At 48.2% G+C, this 25,073-nt stretch overlaps 10 protein-coding genes across 10 annotated transcripts; 7 read left to right on the top strand and 3 right to left on the bottom strand.

The window, feature by feature from the left end:
- Positions 1-1,722: 1,722 nt before the first annotated feature.
- Positions 1,723-2,966, top strand: BU24DRAFT_442210 (uncharacterized protein; the record flags this gene model as incomplete). Its single annotated transcript, XM_033530506.1, has 3 exons — positions 1,723-1,928; positions 2,032-2,419; positions 2,480-2,966. 3 exons carry the CDS (start codon positions 1,723-1,725, stop codon positions 2,918-2,920), a joined length of 1,035 nt encoding a protein of 344 aa, XP_033383429.1. The 3' UTR covers positions 2,921-2,966.
- A 749-nt stretch (positions 2,967-3,715) lies between these two features.
- BU24DRAFT_463806 (nucleolar protein 16) lies at positions 3,716-4,470 on the bottom strand (the record flags this gene model as incomplete). Its single annotated transcript, XM_033532164.1, has 2 exons — positions 3,716-4,304; positions 4,361-4,470. The coding sequence occupies 2 exons, from the start codon at positions 4,468-4,470 to the stop codon at positions 3,716-3,718; spliced, it is 699 nt and encodes a 232-aa protein (XP_033383428.1).
- Positions 4,471-4,639: 169 nt separating this feature from the next.
- BU24DRAFT_423995 (Zip-domain-containing protein) lies at positions 4,640-6,541 on the top strand. Its single transcript, XM_033528392.1, has 3 exons — positions 4,640-4,872; positions 5,010-6,082; positions 6,133-6,541. The coding sequence occupies exons 1-3, from the start codon at positions 4,726-4,728 to the stop codon at positions 6,146-6,148; spliced, it is 1,236 nt and encodes a 411-aa protein (XP_033383427.1). The 5' UTR covers positions 4,640-4,725; the 3' UTR covers positions 6,149-6,541.
- An 851-nt stretch (positions 6,542-7,392) lies between these two features.
- BU24DRAFT_228077 (uncharacterized protein) lies at positions 7,393-8,064 on the top strand. Its single transcript, XM_033522133.1, has one exon. The coding sequence runs from the start codon at positions 7,534-7,536 to the stop codon at positions 7,933-7,935; it is 402 nt and encodes a 133-aa protein (XP_033383426.1). The 5' UTR covers positions 7,393-7,533; the 3' UTR covers positions 7,936-8,064.
- Positions 8,065-9,655: 1,591 nt separating this feature from the next.
- On the top strand, positions 9,656-10,036 carry BU24DRAFT_410764 (uncharacterized protein; the record flags this gene model as incomplete). Its single annotated transcript, XM_033526010.1, has 1 exon — positions 9,656-10,036. One exon carries the CDS (start codon positions 9,656-9,658, stop codon positions 10,034-10,036), a length of 381 nt encoding a protein of 126 aa, XP_033383425.1.
- Positions 10,037-10,599: 563 nt separating this feature from the next.
- On the bottom strand, positions 10,600-12,755 carry BU24DRAFT_482608 (cytochrome P450; the record flags this gene model as incomplete). The annotated part of the gene is made up of 5 exons (XM_033533247.1): positions 12,332-12,755; positions 12,157-12,284; positions 11,639-12,102; positions 10,819-11,590; positions 10,600-10,765 (listed from the first exon to the last, which is right to left on the bottom strand). Exons 1-5 carry the CDS (start codon positions 12,488-12,490, stop codon positions 10,600-10,602), a joined length of 1,689 nt encoding a protein of 562 aa, XP_033383424.1. The 5' UTR covers positions 12,491-12,755.
- A 1,528-nt stretch (positions 12,756-14,283) lies between these two features.
- Positions 14,284-15,441, top strand: BU24DRAFT_325273 (HET-domain-containing protein; the record flags this gene model as incomplete). Its single annotated transcript, XM_033522972.1, has 1 exon — positions 14,284-15,441. A coding segment is annotated over one exon (1,158 nt), but the record flags the coding sequence as incomplete, so codon positions are not given.
- A 45-nt stretch (positions 15,442-15,486) lies between these two features.
- On the top strand, positions 15,487-17,138 carry BU24DRAFT_328252 (uncharacterized protein; the record flags this gene model as incomplete). Its single annotated transcript, XM_033523003.1, has 3 exons — positions 15,487-15,824; positions 15,875-16,605; positions 16,657-17,138. Coding segments are annotated over 3 exons (1,551 nt in total), but the record flags the coding sequence as incomplete, so codon positions are not given.
- Positions 17,139-20,427: 3,289 nt separating this feature from the next.
- Positions 20,428-22,140, top strand: BU24DRAFT_393371 (general substrate transporter; the record flags this gene model as incomplete). Its single annotated transcript, XM_033525195.1, has 5 exons — positions 20,428-20,499; positions 20,545-21,280; positions 21,330-21,556; positions 21,615-21,828; positions 21,893-22,140. The coding sequence occupies 5 exons, from the start codon at positions 20,428-20,430 to the stop codon at positions 22,138-22,140; spliced, it is 1,497 nt and encodes a 498-aa protein (XP_033383421.1).
- Positions 22,141-22,526: 386 nt separating this feature from the next.
- BU24DRAFT_482594 (FAD/NAD(P)-binding domain-containing protein) lies at positions 22,527-23,988 on the bottom strand (the record flags this gene model as incomplete). The annotated part of the gene is made up of 3 exons (XM_033533246.1): positions 22,527-23,152; positions 23,208-23,822; positions 23,883-23,988. The coding sequence occupies 3 exons, from the start codon at positions 23,986-23,988 to the stop codon at positions 22,527-22,529; spliced, it is 1,347 nt and encodes a 448-aa protein (XP_033383420.1).
- Positions 23,989-25,073: the final 1,085 nt, after the last annotated feature.

The following is a 25,073-nucleotide window of genomic DNA, read 5'->3' as shown; positions in this document are numbered from 1 at the left end:
TTGGGGGGTGTGCAATGGGCCACGGAAAAGGTTCTTTACCGCTCGTTGAGTGCTTTCAAATCCAGCGGATGCTTCTCGTGACTTGCGCACATTGCGCTGTCTAATGTATGTCATTTCGTATTACTTCTCCATCGAGCATCCATTTATCAATCTTAGAACGCAGGTATTATCGTCGCAATGTCGTCCTCTCATAAATTATCGAAACACTTAACATCAAGATTATATTGCTCTCCATGCCAATTCATCCTATCCAAAAAGTACGTAAAAACCTCAGCCGAATACATCAGCAAGCTTTGAGTCAATGCTTGTACGATGCATATGACAAGAGCAGTGAGTCCATGATTAGCTACGAAGAACTGCTGTTCGTTTGCTGTCGTCACGTATGAATGACATCGCTCAACATTGAGTGTTTTAATGGATTGAATTTGATCACTGCTAACCACTTCACTGTATGCAAGTTTCTATCTCAATCAAATCCTAACCATTGTATTCCTAGATAGCGTGCACCCAAGCCTGAATAATGGCGTGATATATCTTCCCAATATAAGAAAATAGGCTTGCCATGGACAGTCATGCAGTGGCCTCCCGACATGGAAGGATTCATTGGCTAGGCCTCATCCCTTTACACTTACAAGTAGTGAACAGTGGTCGCCTTGGCTCAGGCAGAAGCTAGCGGGGAAGGTCATTGCAGGACTCCTGTTTATCACCAGCTGCTACAAGTAATTGTACAATCCAGATTGCTAAAGACGGATCCGAATATTGCCCCAGACTTTAGTCCCATGGGTGATTGGCCGGCTCAACAGTGCCGCCCGGGTGCCTAGTGCTAGCACGAGAACTACGCTACAATTCATTACGGGCTCTTTGGCGACTCTACGAGGTACACTCAGCCAGCTTAGGAGCAATAGACCGAGAGCTATGTAGACCAATCACCAGCTATGATCATACCGTCGGCACCAAACCTGAAGAGTAAGTGTAACTGCCTCTAAATGGAGATGCATCGCCAAAATGCAAGCCACAAAAAAAGCTCAAATCCGGCTTTGGTCGATTGTGAGAGAGTCCATTTCCTTTCCATGAGGTGTGTGGATGCCTTGGAGACGGACTACCTCCCTTTCCCCATACCCATGAATCAATTGTACCGTTCTCCTCATTGTTTCCACAAGTAGTCTGCGGCATCTGAGACGAATATCATGGGGCAAAGTCTTTTTCCTGTTCCTGTTGTCCGACGCGAGGGCGGCGTGGCACTCACGGCTCACTAACCGCGGCACGCGGGTCCAATTAGCACTACAGGATCATCCCCGATCCTGTTGATCAACATTGTAGACTCCACATCGTGACTCGTTAATTCAAGGAACCCTGTTGAAAATCTCAGCCTCTATCTATAGTGTTACCAAATCCAGTAACCAAGATGTCGGCCAACCTGTCTTTGGAGAACTTGATGTGGACATGGTACCCAGCAATTAGCTCACTGATAATCACAGATCCTCCAAGATCTACAGTTTTCAGGCAACCTGCGTGGCTCAAAGACTAGACGATAGGGGGATGCTTGAAGGATTATAAGTATTCTGCAATGTGGGAAAAAAATTCCTTCACCAGCTTGATAGCACATAGGTGTTGTTGACTCTTTCGACTTGTTCCGACTGCTGCTGTTGCGAAGATATACGACTCTACTGAGCTATCTGGCTGGATCGACCCCACAAACCGACCATGGCGCGAGAATCCATCATGGACGTTCCGTCCATTGCTTTTGGCTTCACGCTAGGTTTCGTCATCCTCACCGGAATGAAAATTGGGCGACAGTCAATGGCAATGTACAAGCGAACAAAGAAGATATGGAATCCCTATCCATGGATGTGTTGGTCCGAATTGATCGTAAATTTGGTTATGGCTGTCCTTACATGGTTGTTCTTGCACGAAGATATAAAAGGATCGTACGTCACATTTTTCCTCAAGTTCGATTATCAGAGAAAGGAAGCACGGTCACTTCCTTACATCGTAGTGAACGCTGAGCTGGACTGACATGAACCATGATAGTTTCGCATTCTTTTTTATCCTCGTAACAACCTGGGTTCTTCAAACCCAGCTACTCATTCAGATCATTGCCAACCGAGTGGCACTCGTCATGACAGACAAGCGAAAAGCTACAAAGCTCAAATGGGCTTTATTCGTCGCTGTTGGACTCATCAATATCTCTGTCTACTGTATATGGATTCCGGCCCGAATGCAGATATCCCCCATGTGGATTCACCTAAACGAGATCTGGGACCGTATCGAGAAAGTCATCTACCTCTTGATTGACTTCGCTCTGAACGCATATTTCCTCTACCTAGTCAGGGCCAGATTGATCTCAAAGGGCCTAACCAAGTACACTCCGCTCTTCAATTTCAACGCAATCATCATCGTCGTCTCTCTATCCATGGATGTAAGTTCAAAATCGCTCCGCCTATCCTACAAACACACAGTGTTAATAATGGTTGCCCAGGTCCTACTAATCGGCATGATGTCCCTCCGAAATACCTTCATCTACGTGCAATTCCACCCTGTATCCTACATCGTAAAACTCAACATCGAATGCTCCATGGCCGACCTGATATCCAAGATCGTACGCGGGAACGAGAGGACCGACGCCTTCCACTCCGGCAGCAATTCATACCCGACTGAGCTTGCGTCGCGCAGCGCGCACGGTACGAAAATGGGGAACACGACGCATACGACGACCATTCGTGGGAATCATACTGCGCGGGGGGGAGAGGAAGAGAGTGATAGTAGTCTTGATGAGGAGAGGGGCGCAGCGGGGATTATGAAGACGGTTGCTACGACTGTTGTGCACGATGCGGCGGAGAAGGAGGATAGTAGGAGTGTGTCGAGTAGTACGGTCCAGTTGAATGATGATTATCAGGTCGGGGCGAAATCTAGCTTCTAGAATTGAAACGCCTAGAATAGTAATGAGATGCTGCAATCCACTAATACCTGCCGATACAAACAAGAACAGCTTTCCATGAAGTACATCATTTGATGATTGGTACGAATGAATAAAGATACCTAACAATAGATATCGTGGCATATCAGGATGTATGGGGCCATTCGAAGATCGCGTGCAAAGGAGAGGCATTAAGCAGATCATAATATCTACCTATTCTACCTATCCACCGACGGCGGGTCGTGCTTGTGATGCTCTCTGTTATAGAGGTGCAGACTCTGCTAAAGAAAACTCCGTCTCGAAAGTTTTGACACAGTCACTTAGGCTGTACGCGGTTCTTTTGCTTGGGCATCTCACCGAACGAGTGGCAGCGATCCTGTGTGGAGAAGTCGAAGATTCCTGATTGTGCCCGTATATTCGAATAGCAATTTATGAGCCATGCAAAGATCCGACGTGGACTTGAAGGGCAGTCAAATCGAAACTGAAAAGTCGCCGTGAGCCAGTCGAATGACAAACTGTTCATCGGGGTTTCTAAGTATCATAAAAGTTGTTGAGACGCCGGACCCCTAGCATAAGCAGTAGAACAGGGTGCTCAGGAAGATCTTGATAGTTGTTGCAAATGTGAAGGCATCAAAAGCCAATGATTGAGGATATGTAACTCCCTTTTTCTCAGGGCTATATAGAAACGCCTTACTCCGTAATATGCAATAGAACAATCAGTGCTTGCAGTGTTGTCGACCGGACGATATCGGCGATTGAGGATTTAATCGTCTGAAAAAATCGCATGCAGCACAACTTTTAATCCTCCGCATGTGCAGCCTTCCACTTTGCGACCCTCTTTCGGATGTCAGCCTCAGTCTGCTGCATTGGGTTCAGTTTTCGGTCCCAGGCCATCTTCTTGTAATTCTCTCCGTGCTTTTTCACTAGACTTTCAATCCATTCCTCTTCCCTCTGGCTCTGCTTTCGTGGCGCTTTCCTTACACCATTCCTCGCTTGCTCCTCCAACTGCCTCACGACTGGGTTGTCACTCACGCCCTCTGGAACCATAGCGAATCCATTCCACTCCTCAGGATCACTGTCCTCGAGCTCGTTCAAAGGATCGTTGAGGGGATTGTCATTAGGTTCGTCTCCGCCGATGACTCGCAAAATCGCGCCGGTTTCCGGATCGCGTTCGACCTCGATCTCAGCTGTTCCAGTTATTTTTGGGGCGGTGCTCACGATGTTCAACTTGTTGGCGGTGCTGTCTGCGGCTGCATCGGCGCGGGAGGAGTTTGGATCGTTGAGGCCGAGGAGCTTGATTGATTTCTCCGTACCACCTGTGGAATGATTGAGACGCGCAGTCAATCCAAGTCGGCGGTAATTTTGCGACAGAGTCTCCTTTTGATTCCTATTCAGAATTGTAAGTATGAATAGTTCTTGATGCAAGGCCAGAGAAAAAAATACCAGTTCGCCGCAATGATTGGGTTGGAAAGTATCTTTTTCTTCGACTTCGGGTTTTGGCGGCGCTTAGGTATCGACGACCTATTCTTCTTCTTCTGGAGTTCGCGACCCATTGTTGAATGTGTATCGGAGTAAGCGACGTTAATGTTATGGAAGTATAGTGGTTGGCTTGTCGAGATTGTTTGGTGAAGAATGGAAATTTCTTGCCAAGAGATCCTTATCGATAAGAGAACATTTCCTTATCAGATGGACAACCTGTCCGTCCCTCCAGCAAAGACCCCTGAGACGTCACCCCCAGTCCTGGTCAAACACCCATCCACCCCTCTCGCCAATTTATATTGATCTAGGTTGCACCCGCTTTCGTCACGATGCTCTCATGTAGAGCTCGATCGCTAGTTTTTGTGTCGGTGTTCCTGTCGGTTCTAGTGTACAATGCATCTGCGGCCGCAGTCAAGGGCGAGACCGGCGCGCCCGTTGGCGACCTGACAGTGGGGGAGATTGAAGAAAAACTCCAGGTACGGAAACGCTATCTTCGATTTCATCTGTTCTCAATCCCAATTGGGACTTCCTTCCCAATGTTCTCTTGTGTCTTGCCGCACATTGGCTGTGTCGCGTGCTCATCAAGGTACCTAAGCTAACTCATTCGTCCTAGGAATGCTCCCTCGTCCAAGCTTTGAACGAACACAAAGTAGCTACCAATCCATTGACCTCGAGCTTGACATCGCAGATTTTCGCCTTTCTGTTCCCCGGTAGTCCCGCCGTTAACGCTCTGTTAGCCACGCTCTACATCTCTGGCCCACCGAATTTCCTCCTCGCGTTATGCCCACCGAACATCGACCCCTCTTCGCTGTCTGTGATGGTAGCATTCGCGGTTGGTGGTCTGCTGGGTGACACGCTGTTTCATTTGCTTCCGGAGATTTTCCTTGGAGAAGACGAACCTCACAAGGTCAAGTTCGTCATGGTAGAGCCGAACAAGAACCTCCTGCTCGGCGTTGCAATCATGGTTGGATTCATCACATTCGTCGCTATGGACAAGGGACTCAGGATTGCTACTGGCGGAGAGGGCGGACATGACCATTCCCACGGTCACTCACACGAAAAGGTTGAGGCAACTGCGAAGGCCACTGGTGCCGATGTCAATGGCTCCAAGGACTCCGTTCGCTCTCGCAAGTCCGGAACCAAGGGCGACAAATCTGTGGTCGCGGAGAAGGAGAAGGAGATCAACGCCAGTGTGAAACTTGGTGGTTATCTTAATCTCATTGCCGATTTCACACACAACATCACAGATGGACTTGCTCTTAGCTCTTCATTCTATGCATCGCCTACCATTGGTGCAACAACGACTGTGGCCGTCTTCTTCCACGAAATCCCCCACGAAGTTGGTGACTTTGCCTTGCTGATTCAATCTGGTTTCTCCAAGAGGGCAGCCATGGGTGCGCAATTCATCACTGCCATCGGGGCTTTTCTCGGTACCTGCATTGGTATTGCAGTCCAAGAATTTGGCGGTAACTCTGCTTCTGCCGACGTGAATGGACCCGGTCTGTTTGGAACCAGTCTTCAGTGGGGCGATATGCTGCTCCCTTTCACTGCAGGCACTTTCCTATACGTTGGAACAGTCGCTGTGATCCCAGAACTTCTTGAGACCGGCCCAGAGAAAGGCAAGGAGCTGAAGAAGACTCTCACTCAATTTGCTGCTATGTTCGCAGGAGCCGCAATTATGCTAATGTGAGTAACCTTCGATATGCTAGTGATTAACAGTGCTAACTCAAAGCTAGAATCTCCTGGAACTAGGCTTCGTCCACCTCAATTGAGCATTATCATCAAGACAGTGTTATTTGTCACTTCTTAGAGCTTTGCTATGAGCAAGTTAGGTCGCATATCAACGTTCGATATAGAGATTAGACCGTGTATACCGTGTACATCGACAACAAATCGTCTTGTAGACATCATTGTTACTATAGATATAGCATGTATGAACCGTTGCGAGGGCCGAGCTCAGCTCGGCCACTCTGGTCGGCGTTCAGCAATGTGGAAATTTGGTCTGACGGCGCTGCTTATTTTGCAAGCCTGCGTGTTTCAACGTTCCAGCATCCACTGGACGCCTTGTTAGGCACCACAACCGTTAGAACATCTTTAGGAGAAATCTAGGACCAACACTAAAGAAACCCATTTATACATGCTAGTCTGAAGATTTATCATCTTCGATCAGTGTTTGCTGGATGATGGGATGATGCGCATTGCCTTTGATTAAATCCTGTGCGGCTGAGGTTGAACAAATATATGTATGGCGACAATCATTGCCAGTTCAACGGATTTTGGTAAGCCCGATATTGTCATCCTAGTCGGAGACGTTCGAACTACTCGTTAAGATTCCCAATCAAGGAGTGCGACGATCTGCTAAGCCACCATGTCGAATTGGGCCTTCCATCAGTACACGAAATCGAGAAATCAAGCGACCATGGTCAAATTTCTGAAACTAGTGTGGCGCCCCGAATGTCTAATAAGATAATCGACCCTAGCGCTCTCGAGCATTACAAGGTGTTGTATCGTGCAAACCCAGGCCTGCTAGCGTTTCCCACGATCACAATTGGTCCAAGGCTGAGTCCGAATGCGAACGCGGACCAGATGCAACGGAAAGGAGATGTTGAACAGAGATATGCCTGCAATGTTCGAATTGACAACTGGTGAATCAACGTGAGTCCGGTTAGGCGCGGGAACGTCACGTTAAACTTTAATAGGACAACGTGGAGACACTGCCGTGGCTGGTGGCCTTGGTATGATGATGGTGCCGTTGCCGTTTTCCGACTGGAGGCGCATCTATTATGTGGATGTACATAAAGCGGGGGCCGGCTGAGCTGATGTTTAAGAAGGCTGATGAGCCTTCTCTGCTCCATCGCTTGCGTGTCTTCCTCCTACCCAAGTCTGACTGAATGCTGTGGATTTGTTTTCGTTCATCATTACTTGGGAGTTCATCTTCGGCCTTTCTGAAACTGTCTTCGTGGTTTAAAGCGAGTTTGCGTCTTGGAAAGACATCAGCACTACCATCCTTCGGAGATAATTTTATATCTACCATTCCCCGTGTAATCGTTCAGCCGAATATATAAGATTCCCAACGCCTCGAAACCATCTATTCCGGAGTTTCCAATGTTCAAAATATCATCATCAATTACTCAAGCATGACTCCCAAACCAAACCGAACACCGATCCTCGCTATTCTAGTCTTCCTCGCCATCCTGACATTCTTCTACCATGTCCTACCAACCCTCGTCACAACAACAGACTACATAACAACGTCCCTCGTAACAACATTCCGATCTCAATCCATCGTCCATGCACCGAGTCCATGTACAGAAGAAGTCGGCCGCGGCCTATGTTGCGATCTCCATCTCGGTGCTCAGCCTTGCATCGACGAATGCAGGAAAGAACACACAGACCGCGAGACCTTCGAACTTACGCGGGAGTATGAACTATGTGAGAATCAATGTTTGAGTGTCTATCAAACAGCCTGCGCACAAGACGCTTCTATCAAAGATAACGCGCCGCCATCACGCTTGACGAAAAGGAGTACGAGTCAATGACGCCGACGAAACCGAAGAACTTCGACATAGCCTCGACCGCGATGATTGCGTACGACATATTCCCATTTACATTCCCGTATACCACGTATCTTCGAGAGAGATACCGTTGCTGCGCAGCATTGATTGTGCACTGTTTGCCAAGTCCGGATTGCATGGATTGGTCGGTTAGGTCGGCAATGGGGGTTTGGCATTCTTGGGACATATGAGACAGAGCGTGGCCTGGCGGCTAGGGACGCGTGGATAACGCGAATGAAATGTTCATGAATAATTGCAAAAGGAGGGCTCCTGAGTATCTCTGGATATCTGGGCGGTTAACTTCGATGTCTGGATTGATGTGGCATTGAGTGCGTCTATTGGACTAGAAGCACTCGACCTAAACGAGACCAATGAACAAACCAGGCCGAAACGAGAACAAAAGTTATCTGTTCTCTGATCTGGAATCATTATTGCTAGTCTCGAGTCGCGAGAATGAAAGAATGGTAGGGAGTAGGGAGGTGAGTATTGACTACCTCACCCCAAAAGAAGCAAAGATTGGACGGCTATGAGCCAGAACTGTGCACAATTGGTATTATCTATGACGTTTGCTGTAACACTAAAGTACGATACCCCATTAGCATCTTATGAATACTATAGAATTATCCTTTTCATGAATTCCTTATAGTAGGCGCATTATTTTCTGTATTATCCACGACCAGAGACGATGGTGGAGATCGTCTTAGGTAAGATAGGGTAAGATGAGGACGACTTCACCTCCCATTCAGACACGAGATTTGAACTGCAGTCTGAGTTCTGGGAATATAAGATTTTTGAGAGGAGATTGTATGCGGCTTTCGAGATGATTTGCTTATCGCCTACCTGTATGGAATTCAAGATTGAGTTTGTTCTGTCTGTTCTAAGATGTACGCAGGCTGTGACCACTACATCACCAAGTCGATCGAATGACTACCAGAGGAAATCGTATCAAACCTTCAAAACCAGAACCGCAAAACGTAATCATATTTATCGAAACATAAGGCGACTGGAACAGTTCTTATTTCCCTTTTTCTTTTGCTCACAAAAATTCATTTCATCCTCTCGCGAAAATTTTTGAGGTAAAGGTGCGCGGGCTGCAAAAGCAGTGAAGGTGGTGATTTTCAAAGCCAGAATCACCTTCACGGTGAGTTTCAATATCGATATCGCCAAGTCAAGATGCCGGGACCTTAGGTAAGCTCTATTGTCCTTAAGTAGTATTATTGATGAAATGAAGTTACCGTCTCATAACTATTAAGATGTTGTTAATCGCTTCGTGTTAAAGATCCTTTCGATGAATTAGATACAATAATACTATTAATCAACTATTGTATTGTCATTTGTGACTGCCTACAGAATAGTTTATTTGAACTATTCCAAAACGCTTCGGTATACTGATGAATAGCTTGTTCTTCTTGGGTTGACACAATCGCCGACCCGACGCAGATATAATAACCACAGCTTGAAGAGACACAAAACTATTGAAACGCACAATAGGAAGCTCAAATCGACAGGTTACAATCGACAATAGAGTATTAGTGTATATAAATCCCTCCAACTCGCCCACGATCTTTTCTCTTCCAACCAACTTGATTCCCACAAAGCCTCACCAAACAGACTACCGCTCTTCAAACAGACCTTTTCCAAAGAAACGACCAACCCTCAACAAGCCCTCCCAAACAAAGCACCACTCTTCAAAGCAATCTTAAAAATGATGCTGAAGGCATTCGAGCATCTCAAGAGGTACCTCTTTTCGGGTCTCAACTACAAATTCCTCTTCCGCGCCGAAGCCAGTCACACAAGACCGTTACTGATCCCTCCGCCAGCAGCTCCAATCCTCAAGCCGATCGAGGCCAAATTCCAACTCCGCTTCGAAGCCGGATGGAATGCCGGCAAGCGGACCGTCTTCCTCGAGCTGGCTGCCAAAGCCAAACCAAAGAACTCCAAGGAGTTCAGCACGCTGAGCCACCCTCGCGGCTTCCTGGCCTCAGGAGTCATCTACCAGAACACGCCGCCAGAGAAGCAGGAAGAGGCCACGATGAGGTTGTGGGACGACTTGATGCGCCAAGTCAACGAGGAATCTGAGGAGTAGACGAAGGCGGCTGCTGATTGAAGCAGCTTCCCGATTGATTTCTTCTCTACAGTATCGCCGTTGTGGCATTGAGAGAACACAGGAGTTTAGGAGTTTGTGATTTTTATTTTTTCATGGAAACCAGAGTTCGAAATACGAACAAGGATGAATGCATTCAAGCATGAAATAAGTTTCTTGCCCATCTAGGCCCCAATGAATGCATGTAGCGAAATCAATCAATGATCTTATTTCCTTTCATGATAACGTAGTGGCTCTTTCCTTCAACTTGTGAAACAATTACCGAATAGTTACTTTAATATGGGCTACAGTATGACCTAACGAATTGAATTTCGTCTCTAGATTTGCCACGTTGAAGGCCACACTGGTGTTTGCATCAACTACTATCAACCGACACCCGTCATAGAAAGCGCCACTCGTTCGGAACACGTGAATGCTTACTTTGATGTTGATCAATCGTCGTTACTATCCACAATTATTCGAATACCTTTCGCCTTTGGAGTCTACAATACTCGCTCTGAAGGTCTACAGCAGGCCATCCATCATCTCATTTCCATATTTACTGTTTATGATTTCTTATAAAATGTACTCATACGATACTTCGTCTCACCTTCAAACGGCGCCAGATCCGCCAGTGCCTGCTCGCCCTCACGAATGATCGTCTTCCGAATCTCCTCACTCCTAGGTGTGATCTTGACTTCAAAAGGCTCCGGTCGCATATTTAATCCATTCCTGAAACTCCAGTCAGTACTCAAATGTTGGTGTTATCGGCTGCTGAAACTTACGTGTAGTCAAATATATCAACAGGAACCGGCTTTCCACTAGCATCAACCGCAGGTTCGACCTTAAACGCCCATATCAGTCGAGCTACCGTCAGCCAAGTTCCCTGTTCTGCTAGGGCCTGCCCGGAGCAAACGCGACGGCCCCATCCGAACGTCATGTATCCCCTCTCGCCGGGGAACGGTCGTGCGTCTGGATGGTCCTTGATGAACCGGTACGGGTTAAAGCGATCAGGTTCGGGGAATTCGCGGTCATTGTGGTGGATAGCCCAGACGTTTCCCTGGACCCAAGTGGCTTTTGGAATCAGGTAGCCGTTGTAGTAGTCGTCTTGGATTGGAGCGTGGGGTTGGCCGCCGATGATGGCGACGGAGCGCCAGCGGAAGACTTCCTTGACGAAGGCGCGGATGTAGGGAAGTTCGAGGTCGTCGTCGAAAGACGGGCTGCGGTTGGGGCCAACGACGCGGTCGAGTTCTTCCCAGGCTGGGATCAAGGTTTCTGGGAATGCGCGCATGGCGAGGATGGCGGTGATGAGGGTGCTGCTTGAAGTGTCGGATCCGGCGCCGAAGAGGTTGCCTGCAAGAGCCGAGATCTCTTTGTCCCGGAGACCATATTTCTCTTTCTCTCTGAAGAGCATTTTGGCGTAGCAGTCTTCGTGTCCGGGTTTCTCGTTTGCCTCCTGGGCAAGAGAGTAGAAGAAGTCGTGGCCACGGTGGGACTTCCCGCGAGCACCTAAGCCATGTTTCCAAGGGGCATACTCTGTCGGTACTTTGGCGAGAACTGGAATACATTAATCACCGGCCTACGTTGAAGTTCAATTTATCTTACCAGGGAAAGTCTCCATAAGCATAGGAAAGGTCTTGCCGGGTACGTTCAGATCAGCAGCTCTATGCATAACGGCAATGACTTCCGTAATGATTGGATCATTAGGGTCGCCCACTCGTCTCCCAAAACCGATGATTGATACGACACTGGTCGCGTAGCGCTCGAAATGTTTAACGTAGTTCTCGGGCGTAGTCAACATGTCATAAGCGACCATCTTGCTTTCATCATTTTGGAAATCGCGATACCTCTTTACTTGCTGGATGCCCACGCCCTGGTGGGTCAGTTTTCTGAGTGCGCGGAAACGCTCACGTTGGGCTTGTGTTGTGGTGATCAGATTAACAAGATTGTTCTGGCCGGCTCCAAGTTCTGCGAAAACAAGCATACGAGGGCGAGAGCAGTAGATTCCAGCTCGCTTGTCGAGTAACTCATTGGCGGTCCATGCATCATTTACCCAGACTGTAGGGTTTCTAGTAATCGATCAGTCATTATTGATGCATGGGGTCGTCCTATTTGAAGTTTACCTCCCTATCCAAATTGTAATGAGTCCTGAATTGTACTTCTTGGACAGCTCTTCAAACCAGATCCATGGTTTGACATCTGGTAGTTGAAATGTGTTTCCGACTATAGGTAAAGGCAAAGGCCCAGGAGGCTTCTACCCATCAGCACGACGATTCAAAGGAGCATGCATTGACGAACCATCTTCGACCTCAAATATAACATCCATGCGTAATCACCAAGCACGCCTAAGGCGGCTGTGATTAAGACTGCTAACGCAACATTGACAGCACCGAATTTCGATATGCCGTGCTGCAAGTAATGTAAAGGTAACACATCGAACAGTTGTTCAATGGCCATTTTGATTCACCGTCCCCCACGTCTGGAGGATCTTTTGAAACCTAGGTTTCTGATAATGTAAAGGCAATCGGAGATAAAAGCCTGGCTCCAAAACGAACCTCGTCTGGGGTATAACACAATCAATGGACGAAATACAAACCCTGGAAATTGGCTTGCAGGAAACAAAAGCTGAAGAAAGTCGAATTTGTGTTTCGCGCTGGAAAGTTTGCCAGACACACCCGGGGAGTTGGGGGAATACATTACCCCACATAAACAGCATCGAAGGGGATCCAGGGTGCAAGTGGAGGAGGGTGGGGCTTTAGCCGGTAAATGCTGTGCTGGTGCAACGCGATTCTATGCAGGCCGAATAGCCGTCACTATTCCGTGTCTCTAGTGTGTGTAATTCATTGTCATTGACTGGCCATGCCCAGAAACATTGTTGCGCGAATCATTCATAGCGCGACGTATGTCGAGGGCCCATTTTGTGGATTAGAAATAGAGAAATGGATGATAGGATTGTAACAGCAACGCAGATTATTCTCCCGATATGCTTTAAGAGATACGCCCAATTTTATGGCTTCCTCTGCTTGTAGTTGAGGTAACACCCATTTTTGTATTTGATATGGCCACGCTTGCGTAATATAAAATGCAATAATAACCCCAGTTCATGGAATCGAAGTGACTGCTCTTGGGTGTCGATCAGCATGGCTGAAGCACTCTAGCGGCCGAGTCCCCATATATCACAGTGTGAACCGCTCACTCGCGATTCTATCGAATACCTCAAAGGGATCCGGTGCCATCAGCTCATTGATCGGAATCGACAGCGATAGCATCGTGGGCTGGGAGGCAGAGACGCTCACCGACAAGCGCTACAAGAAGAAAGATATGGGACAAATGAGAGAAGGCCATTCCAACACGCTGAATTCTACTCACTGCGTAGCTCATCTCTTGTATACACTGCGCCAATGCACGGAAGCAGCAGAAATTTGCCAATGACTATGCAATGGAGACATCCATCAGCTCGGCTCTGAGCATCCAACAGCTATTGCTTTTCGCGCACACCTTGCAACCGTAACGTAGGAGGCGAAGCAATTTAACTAAAATAAAAGGAGGATTCCAAAGTTACAACTACAACATTGGCAACTTCCATCATAATTCCATTAAAAATCTCTACGAGGTATCCTATCGTATCCTTCCATTTGCTTAGTTAGTTTAATGAGTTGTAAAAGTAACAAGTATCAGATCACGTGACATTTCCCTCCGCATTGGTCTGGCATTGGGGTCGGATCTAGCACTGATATCATTAACTATGTGCAAGGATTATTAACTGGTTACGTTCATTAGTTTTGGTTCAGATTGCCTACACTCGTTGATATGCATATGGACGTCGACTTGTTCAACAGCGCCCAAGCCTACAACCTGCATGTCTGCCTCATCACATTGCACCTTTAGGCGAGAACAGCCTTTCTGCTTGCTTTTGTACCCTATTGCGATCATGTGGTTTCAGCCTTGCCTGATCACTGATTAGGCTCACTTCGTGGCGATGGCGGGCAGCATCTTCTACTCTTGTTATTCGAAACTCAGCCTTCCCCAACACACATCTTTCTTCACTCTAACAGACAGAGACTGCGTATCCAATCTTTGATTTAGCAGTCCACTGCAAAGCACTTGAGAATAACACTTTGCATATATTCTTTTGTTTTGGCCGATACACTGAACGATATCCACGCCCTACGCTATCGACTCGTTTAGTCTGCTTCGAAGCTCATTGTCCTTCGTCCGCCGCTCGCGCAACAGACAGAACCAACAACTCGATGCGACTGCTACATACTACAAGCGATGGAAGGCTCAGCTGGACGGATGACTTGCTCAAAGATCAAATTCCCCGTTATGCCATCCTGTCACACACATGGGGCGGGCAGGAGGTGAACTTCAAGAACCTCCAGAATCACAAGGATACAGAAGATGTTGACGCAAAGTTCAAGGAGGGTTACCAGAAGATCTTTTTCTGCGCTGAGCAAGCTAAGCGTGATGGCATAGAATACTTTTGGGTAGACACCTGCTGCATCGACAAGTCAAACAGTCAAGAGCTTCAAGAAGCGATCAATTCTATGTTTCGCTGGTACCAGATAGCTGAGAAGTGTTATGTATACCTTTCCGACGTCATTAATAGCACTTTGGATGAAGATTGCGAGGCTGCTTTAAGAGAGAGCAGATGGTTTACTCGAGGCTGGACGCTCCAGGAACTTCTAGCCCCCAAGTCGGTTGAGTTCTTCTCTAGCAAGGGAGTGCGACTGGGAGATAAAGAATCACTCAGACAAATCATCCATGAGGTAACGCAAATACCCGTTCAAGCTCTGTCAGGCAGTGAATTGTCTGAGTTCAGCATAGACGACCGTTTCTCATGGGCCGAAAAACGCCAGACGACACGCGAAGAAGACAAAGCATACTGTCTCCTAGGCATATTTGGTGTTCACTTACCGCTGATCTATAGTGAAGGCGAAGCAAACGCATTCGACCGACTGAGAGATGCCGTTGTTGCAAAGAATAACAAAGGCTGCAACAAAAGTCAAGAAGAGAGGCTCGACAAGATCCACAAGTGGCTTTCAGCGCCCGATCCGTCCACGAACTACCACAAAGCGGACAAGCTGCGCCAGGAGGATACAGGACTATGGCTTCTGAATGGTTCGAAGTTCACAAAATGGAAAAAACGTGCAGCGTCGCGGCTATGGCTATATGGCATACCGGGATGCGGAAAGACTGTCTTGAGCTCTACCATTATCAATCACCTGCTGCAACACTGCAACGACGACCGTAGTAAGGTAGTAGCTTACTTTTACTTCGACTTCAATGATGCACGGAAACAGGATCCAGAGCTGATGCTCCGCTCACTACTCTGTCAGCTCCTGCAGCGCTCGTTTACAATACCTAAGGTCGTTGATACGTTGTTCTCGTCCTGTGGAAACGGAAAGCAGCAGCCATCAACGCGTGGGCTTCTGGAGATGACACCGCAGGTGATGAGCCAGTTCACGCAAGTATACATTGTTCTCGATGCGCTCGATGAATGCACACAGCGCCATGAATTGGTGGATCTGCTCGAGAAAATAGTTGATGCGCAGATTGACAACATGCATCTGCTTATGACCAGCCGGAAAGAGCGTGAGATCGAAATATTGTTGGAAAGGTATGTAGGCGAAGAAGACACCATATGTCTCCAGAGCGACGTAGTGGACGAAGATATAAAGAGATATATTCAGGAAAGGCTGTCCACCGATAAAACTCTGGCAAAATGGAACAAGGATGCCGATACCAGACAAAGGATTGAGGCTGCACTAATGAGTGGAGCTTGCGGGATGTACGTGTGTTCACCCAGTTGTCTGTAGAACAAAATTGATCATAGAGCAGGTTCCGATGGGCTGTATGTCAGCTAGACACCTTAGCAATTTGCCGTAATCGAGTGGACCTGTATAAGGCGTTGGCCACGTTGCCGAAAACGTTAGACCAGACATATGACCGCATTCTCACCGCTATAAGCGAGAATGACCGCAATTACGCGATGCGCATCCTGCAGTGGCTGGCGTTCTCTATGAGGCCAATGTCGGTAGAAGAGGTTGCAGAAATTGTCGCTATCGACGTGGCGCGCGACCCAGCTTTCGAACGCGATGAAGTGCTAGAAGATCCACTCGAAGCGCTGAACATCTGCTCGAGTCTGGTCACAATTGTGACAACCCAGGTCCTAGAAATGTCACAATCTCGACCGGGATTTCCGATCATAGAACGCACCCAGCGGATTATCGCTCTGGCACACTATTCTGTCCGGGAATACCTTGTGTCTGACAGATTGAGGCAGGGCCTAGCAAGGCAATACAGTTTGCAGGAAGCCGAATGTCACAGTGTGATAACAAATGGTTGTTTAAATTATCTGCTGCAATTACCGCGACCACTATCGAAAGACGTCTTTCAGACATCGGCGCTGGCACAGTATGCGGCAGAGTTCTGGAGTAGTCATCTGACGCAAGCAAGAGATGACATGGAAAAATTAAGCCAACTAGCGATAGGTCTTATGTCGACAGAAAGCCTCGCATACCTCACCTGGCGCCAGTTGTTTAATCCGGAAAGTCCTTGGGGGGAACCAGGTCCTTTCATAATAGTAACAGATGATCACGTGGATCTGGAAAGGATACCAGTTCTGAACCTACACCTGGAAAGGTTACCAGAACCGCTTTACTATGCTGCGCTTTTAGGCTTGAATACGACTACGGAGCTAATGCTGGGCCAAGGCGCGGAGGTCAATACACGAGGCGGACGCCATGGCCATCCACTCATAGCAGCTTCACTGAAGGGCCACGAGCAGGTAGTCCGTATTCTGCTCAAAGCAGGCGCTGACATCGATGTGTACAGTAAGGAGGATGGCTGCCCACTCCTAGCAGCTTCACGGAATGGTCACGAGCAGGTAGTTCAGATCCTACTCGATAACGGGGCAGACATCAACGCGCAAGGTTGGAGATCTGGCAATGCGCTCCAGGCAGCTTCGGCTGCAGGTCACCAATCAATAGTACAGCTGCTGCTTGATAATGGTGCTGATTCCAACAAGCAGGGCGGTGATGGTAAAAATGCTCTCAATGAAGCTGCAGGCAGGGGCCATGTCGCCATTGTCGAACTCCTACTTAAGCATGGCGCTGATGGTAACAATGCACTCAATAAAGCTGCGGGCAGGGGCCATATCGCCATTGTCGAACTCCTACTTAAGAACGGCGCTGATGTCAACAAGCAGGGCGGTGATGGTAACTATGCTCTCGATGAAGCTGTAGGAAGTGGCCATGTTGCTATTATCAAACTCCTCCTTAAGAACGGCGCTGATATCAACAAGCAGAGTATTCGCTATGGCAATGCTCTTAATGGAGCTACCGCTAATGGCCATGTTGCTATTATTAAACTCTTACTTAAGCGCGGCGCTGAAATCAACAAGCAGGGTGGTCGCTATGGCAATGCCCTCAATGGAGCTATAGCTAATGGCCAAATTGCTATTGTTGAACTCTTACTTAAGAACGGCGCTGAAATCAACAAGCAGGGTGGTCGCTATCGCAATGCTCTCAATATAGCTGCAGGCAGGGGCTATGTTGCTATTGTTGAACTCCTCCTTAAGCACGGCGCTGATATCAACAAGCAGAGTAGTTACTATAGCAATGCTCTTAGTGTAGCTGCAGCTAATGATCATATTGCTATTGTGGAACTCTTACTTAAGCACGGCGCTGATATCAACGAGCAGGCTGGTGGCTATAGCAATGCTCTCAATATAGCTGCAGCCAAGGGCAACGTCGCCATTGTCGAACTCCTACTCAAGAGCAGTGCTGACGCCTCGCGACACGATAAGGGGGGAAAGAGTGTTTTGCATCATGCTACTCAGAGACCGAATTGTAACCTCCGTATTGTCAAGCTTCTGCTGTCACAAGGAGCTCCAGCAAACACGACCGATATGCAAAACATGACTCCATTGCATTACAGTGTTCGGAACAGCGGCGAACGCGTTGTAGAATTGCTTCTTGACAACGGTGTGTCCATTGATGCCGGTGTCCATCGAAAGTCGTGGTGTCGAAGCACTGTAAAGATCGACGGATCTTATCTCTCATGCATTCCAGATTTAGAGCCCCACACAGAGTTAGGGACCGACATCTCGTGCAAGACAGCTGGTCTGACGCCTTTGCACTTTGCAGCCTTAACTGGCAATTCCGTCATGACCAAGTTCCTTCTGCAACGTGGCGCTGATCCGAACGCTCTGTCCGTGTACAACGAGTCCCCCATACATCTCGCACTACGAAAATCCCTGCAAGGACCATGGATTTTCGACGGTTGGACAAAGATGGCTTGCAAGTCAGAAGACTCGTTTGAAGAGGGAGAAGACGATGTTGCAACACAGCGCAAAGATGTTCTCGATGCGATACTCGCGGATCCCAGGACCAGCCTAGAGATCAAGGACTGTCAGCATGAGTACCCTTTGCACTGTGTCGAATATGGAACAGCTGAAAGTGTGTGGATAGTGAATAAGCTGGTGTCTAGTGGAGCAAGTCCGTTTGAAGTAAATTTAAAGCATCAGAGTGCTTTGCATCTTGCCAGCCGAGCTGGCGACCACGACGCGGTCGCTTTCTTACTTTCCCTAGGAGTTGACCCTGCCTTGACGGACAATGAGGGACTTAACGCTCTTCACTACGCCACGCGGGATGGAAACCATGAAACAATCACCGTCCTTGTAGAAATGGTTCTGAAATCAGGACCAAGCCTGGTGGCGTCGAGGGACACTTTGGGTAGAAACTTGCTCCACCACCTGTTATCTACAGGACCCTCAAGAATTTGGCCTGAGACAATGCGATTGCTGCTCGACAAGGGGGTAGATGGTTCAGAGTTAGATGCATCTGGATACTCACCATTGGCGAGATATTTCAGACCAAATCGGGGGAGATTCAGCGTCGATATCTGCAAGCAATTGCTTTCAGTCAAAGGAAGCTCTTTGTTTACCGACAAAGAAGGAAGAAACCTAGGACACTTGTACGCATCAACTTGGGAATGTGGCGTTGACATTTTGGAGACCTTGAGGGAACACGGCGTCGACCTGGCGCAGAAAGACTTTGAAGGCAGAACAATATTACACTGCGCCGCAATCAGTGGATCCATCACCAAAGAATCTCTCCATTATCTTCTCCATGTTGTTAGCATTGACCCAAATGCTGAGGATGTGTCTGGTAAGACAGCGCTCCAATATGGAGAAGAGATGGCTTCCGAGTACGACGGCCCACCAATGTATGATCCCAGACGTTGTGACACCAGCACAAGACTTTTGTCAGAACTAAGTATCACCTAAGCAGTTTCCAGAACTATACAGTACAGCTACTTCTATTGTGCTTTTTATGCATTGATCGTCTTTCGCTCTGCAGCTCAGTTGCCGCTTGCTTTACGTTATACTTCAAAACAGGTGGCTACAAGCATAGAGCGGATCGACTGGCAATTTCGTGTTCGCGCCGACTTGCTCTCGGTTTTTCGCTTCTCCAAACTATGAAAACCCGATCGAGGCATATCCTCTCCTCATCTCGTAGTAGCGAGGGGCCACTCTAAACCCCACAATTACCCCAGGTTTCCCCAGAACCATCACCTTACCATGTTTACTTCTTGACGGCTAAGCAGATCTGCCGACCACCCTAAAGCTGCCAAAGTTTAGACACAGGAAACGTGATCTAAATGGTTCTCAGGATTAGGATTAGACACCATCGATTATGACTTGTCTCATAGAATCTCGACTTCTTAACTAACTAACAAGGGAATGGCTTGTCTTCAAAGGGGTCCTGATCAGCCACTGCCACACGGTCTTATCATCCCGAAGCGAGGGGACGACCGTTTCAACGCCACACATCAAGAAACGCCCCTATCGAGACCTAGACCAATTCTCATTTTCTTTCAAAGGCTGTCACAACAACGTCGACATTATACCAGGAAACAACCAGGTTGATAATTACCCCACGAAGCTTATTCTGCAGCATGCATGAAGTGAATGTGAGCATGATTGGCCGCGGGAGGACCCATTCCCCGCATCCCCACATATTAGATTGCAAGTTGCTTTTCTGGGATATTGTGTTGCAAGCGATGGGCAAGGATCGGCAGTGTTTTAGGGCCATGACTTTACAGGTTATGGCTTGTGAATTTGGAGATCTGCAAGGGTGTTTCGAGCAAAGGGGAATCTGGCTCTTGGTCTAGAGGTCCGTGGGGAACGGTCGTGCGGAGGGTATCTATACAAGCTGTTTTGGTCCTTTCGATTGTGAATTCTCGTATCGAAGGGACACCATTCATCTCATTTGAGAGTTTCCCATCTTGTGAGAAGTGAAGTTACTTTCGCCATCATGCCTGAAGCTTCCACCGGCAAGGGCTTGCTCGAGAACTGGAAATGCATTCTCGCCTGCACTCTGGTGTCCATGTCACCGTTTCAATACGGTATTGACTTTGGTTTGATCGGTGGTCTTCAGGCCATGCCTGGCTTTCTTGAAGTATGTTCAATCACAGGATGCGATTGATCTATCTAACAGCTTCAGATCTATGGCCACAAAGACCCCACCAGCCCGATCGGATACAACATCTCTCCTGGCCGCCAGCAACTAATCTCCTCCCTCATGACACTGGGCGCCTTCATCAGCTCTTCCAGCGCCGGTATCTTCGCAACATGGCTCGGTCGCATTCCCTGTCTGTGGATGGCATGCGCACTGTGCTGCGCGTCCAATGTGATCATGATGAGCACCACCAACATGCACGGCCTATACGCGGGTCGCTTTCTCATCGGAATCGCCAACGGCTGGTACATGACCTTTTCGCAGCTGTACATTCAGGAGAGCTCTCCGGCTCGATATCGCGGTCTGCTTATCGCTGTGTTCCAGTTCTGGACAAGCATCGGCACGCTCATCGGAACCGTCGTCGATAATTCGACGCATTCTATCCCTGGAAGGGAGTCGTATCTCATTCCTCTGGGCATCATCTATATTGTTCCAGTCTTCATGGCGGTCGGGATGTTCTTCATCCCCGAATCGCCCCGCTGGCTGTTGCTCCAGGAGAAGACCGACAAAGCACGGAAGAGTCTACTATGGATGCGTCCGAATAAGGATGCCGTTGAAGCGGAGATGGCAGATATCCAGTCGGCGATCTACGCTGAGAAGGAAGCTGCTAGCTCTGCATCATTCATCGACATCTTCAAGAATCCTGTCGACAGGAGACGTACTTTGCTTGCCGTGGGCGCCATTTCAACGCAAGCTGCATCTGGCGCTATGTTCATGATTGGTACGATGTCCTTTTCCACATAGCGCGAACAATAGCTAACATCTCCCAGCATACGGAACATACTTCTTCGAGATGGCCCACGTCGGCAACGCCTTCCAAAACACATGCATTCTCACCGCTGTCGGTGTCGTCGTCATCATAATCAACAGCTGCGTCATCTCTAAGATCGGCCGTCGCCGCGTGTTCCTCATGATCGGCATGACAGTCTGTGCGATATCACAATTCATTGTCGCCGCCGTGTATCACGTCAAACCAAACACCGTCGGAACTGGAAAGGTACTATTCCCACCCGACCTTTTCCACCTACTCACTTGCTGATTTGCTCGCGACATAGGTCATCATAGCCATGTCCGTCATCTACATCTGCGGATACAATGGAATGGTCGCGACATACGCCTGGCTCGCTGGAGGTGAAATACCATCGCAGCGTCTTCGCTCATACACTTTTGGTATCGCCGCTGCTGTTGGCTTCGCGGGTGCATGGCTCGCCACGTTCACCGCGCCCTATTTCATCAACCCCGACGCGCTGAACTGGGGACCTGAATACGGTACGTTTCATCACTCTGCCCCCGCCCCCAAAGCTCTCCATCGTAACTAACGCACCCGCAATAGGTTGGATCTGGGGCCCCTCGTGCTTGATCACCGTAGCGTGGATCTGGATGTACCTCCCCGAGATCAAGAACAGGACTCTCGAGGAGATTGACGAGATGTTTGAGGCGAGGCTGCCCGCGAGGAAGTTTAGGAAGTATGTTTGTACCGGGCGACATGTTTCAGAGGAGAAGTTGGCGAGGAAGAGCACGGAGGAGCAGGTTTGGTCGAGTGAGAAGGCGGTTGCGGAGGCGGCGGTGCATATTGAGTGATTGTTTTGATGGGTGGGAAAGGAAGGGGGTAGGGGATGTATAGGGGATTGAGTTGCGGGGGTTTAGGTGAGTTCTTGTATTTGTGGTGGAGTCGCGACGGTAATGAAGTTTATGAATGCTACTTGATTGTTCTGGAAGATGTTCTCCAATGTGTTATCATTACAGTCTTATGTGCGATTGCAACCATCGTCTTTCTAAACACTTTGGTGGTGACTTGGAAGACTTGCACCCCCACGCCAACGCCTCACTATACCACAGATGCTTCTATGCATATTTCTGTTGCACAAGATACCAAAACACAGTCAACCAAGATGAGAATGCAGAGTAATATGGATAGATTAACATGATGCATTATGTCGTCAAATGAGATCCGAAGGAGGCATGCTCTACGCAGCCGCGGACACCTTTTGAATGATATCATCCCCATTCTCCTCTGTATACTTCTCCTGATCAAAGCCGAATATCCAGTCCTCACGTGGCAACTGAATGCTCTCAGGATTATCCTTTACCTTCGCCCAGTCTGTCTTATGCCACATGTCTCGTGTAGTTTCTCCTGTCTTCTGGACTTTACCCACGCGCTCATATCTAACTTCTTGGAATGCACGAAGCGCACCCCTGATGTTACTCTTACCCGCTTTCCGCAGCAAAATAGCGAGCGCAACACCATCTTCAAGAGCCTGTGTAGCACCCTGCGCACTCGTCGGCAGGAACGGATGCGCCGAATCACCCAGTAGGCAGATCCTTCCGTGACCTGGGGCCTTTCCGTAGCCAGAAACCCACGTAGGCAATGGGTCTCGGTACACCAACTTCCAGTCCACGAGCTTCTCTTCAGGGGTCTTGGATACGATCTTCTTGCACATAGGGTCCCATCCTTCAAGGACTTTGTAGACGTCTTTGAGATGGCCTGGGAAAGACCAGGATTCGGCGATGTCGGCTTCGTCGCGGTGGGTTAGCACCCAGCAGCAGTCGGATCCGTTTTTGATTGTGCTGAAGAGGAAGTGAACATCCGGGCCTAACGATCGCTATGTTAGTATTCTTGATTACCAAATAGACACTTGTAAGCTCACCAATCCATCCGTTGAAAGTATCGCCATTGTTGCAGAAATGCGCCGTCTCAGGATCGGCAAGCATGTCTTTATTAGAGAACCATGCTCTCCAGACAGCATAACCAGATGACTTTGGTTTGTCCTCGTAGCCTAAGACCAATGTCCTTGCTTTACTTCGCACGCCATCGCTACCGACGACAACATCTGCTTCGACTCTTGTCCCATCTTCCAGCAGAATCCCCGCGCTCTTCTCATCTTCCCAGTAATTCTCCACCCGGTGACCCAGATGAATCGGAACCCCAATCTCCTTAGCGTAGTTGAACACAATCTCATGCAATTCGCCGCGGTGACCATTGAACACAGGCGCCTTCTCGTCCTTCATCGGCGTCTTCTGATTTACCACGATCTCGCCCGTGTCGTACTTGTGAATATTGAAACCATACGAAGAAAGATCGATGGACAGAGCGCGCATCTTCCGCGTGATCTCGCCATCGTTCCAGCGGTAGAAAATGCGGCCCGCATTGGGTCCGAAGGAAATGATGTCTCCGAGAACTTTGAGCTCTGGGAACGCTTCGTAGATTACGGGGTCGTGGCCTTGTCGTTTTGCTTCAATGGCTGCGGTGAGGCCGCCGAAACCTGGGAATGTGTTAGCAATGCGACTGCCAGTTGCTGAGCTCAAAGAGGGTGTAATTATACCTGCGCCGACGATTATGATCTTGATTCCGGTTTTTGGCTTCTCAGTGCCATTTGTCGCGGCCATGTTTGGAAGCTTTAACTCGTCTATCTTTGCGCGAAGGGGCATGTGCTGGTTATTTGATGTAGTAAGGTCAATTGCACACGATATCTAAACCCTCCAAGTACTCTTTTCAATCAATTGATAAGTTCAAAAAGAGTAGTTCAATCCTAGGAATTATGAGGGTTCGAAATCAGAAAATCGCATGGGAAAGGATAGCTCTTGTCAAGGTTTCGCGATCCCAGTGGTGGGGCTCAATCTGACAGGGTACCTAGGACCACATTGGCCGCTGGCCTGAGTCTCTTACGAGCCCAGGTGCAATGGGTCTAGGTGATATGGCTCCGATGGCCGAAGTATCCGACACGAGGTAACACAAATGCCGTGACCTACCCCCCAAACTAGAGGCGTAGACATGTCTGCGAATGGAAGGGGGCGTGGGTGTGGCTTGCTCGTCGCTTAGCTTCGACGTTTGAGGTAGAAGTGGGTGAGATCAAAGAGGGGTGGAGGTACATTTGCCGAATAGATTACTGCACAGCGCCATGTGACTACAGAAGATTCCTGGATGATGGTTATAGAGGGAAATGTATGAGTTGGGGTTATCTCCATGCCCCACATTACCCCACAGAGTACCTTCCCCAGGTACAACATCCTCGCTTAACTATTTCCAGCTCCAGCGGTCAATTCACACTGTAGTACACTGACCAAATGAATGGAATTGGGACTGAGTTATGGTTCTGTTGATGTTTGTATGGCACATAGCTACCAAAATTTCTGAATAGGCAGGCCTCAATTCAGTCAATGGAATTTTGATTGCGGTCCTAATCTCATAGTTCTACACAGTTCCTATCTGGACATGCGTCTTGCTCATGAAAGACCATGTGTAATATAAAAATAAACTAAAAACATAAGAAAACAGTTAGTAAATTCTAAATTGAAGACGAGATAAAATAACAGATCGTGTGCTTCGTTCATCAAAAGAAAGAAAATAATGCTCCGCTAGGAAACTGGGGTAACCAGCAAGTCATTGAGCATATTATGCAAATTCATAAAGTAAGAAAAGTCGAACCACATTTGTGCTAGATCAAGTATACTGAATAAAGCCTTCATGAGTGAAAATGGGTTCAAACATATTGAAATATTTCAATTAATTCAAC

The sequence above is a fragment of the Aaosphaeria arxii genome (assembly GCF_010015735.1).
Source record: "Aaosphaeria arxii CBS 175.79 unplaced genomic scaffold BU24scaffold_5, whole genome shotgun sequence".
NCBI classification, from domain to species: Eukaryota; Fungi; Ascomycota; class Dothideomycetes; order Pleosporales; genus Aaosphaeria; species Aaosphaeria arxii.
This window is presented reverse-complemented; position numbering and strand designations above follow the sequence as displayed.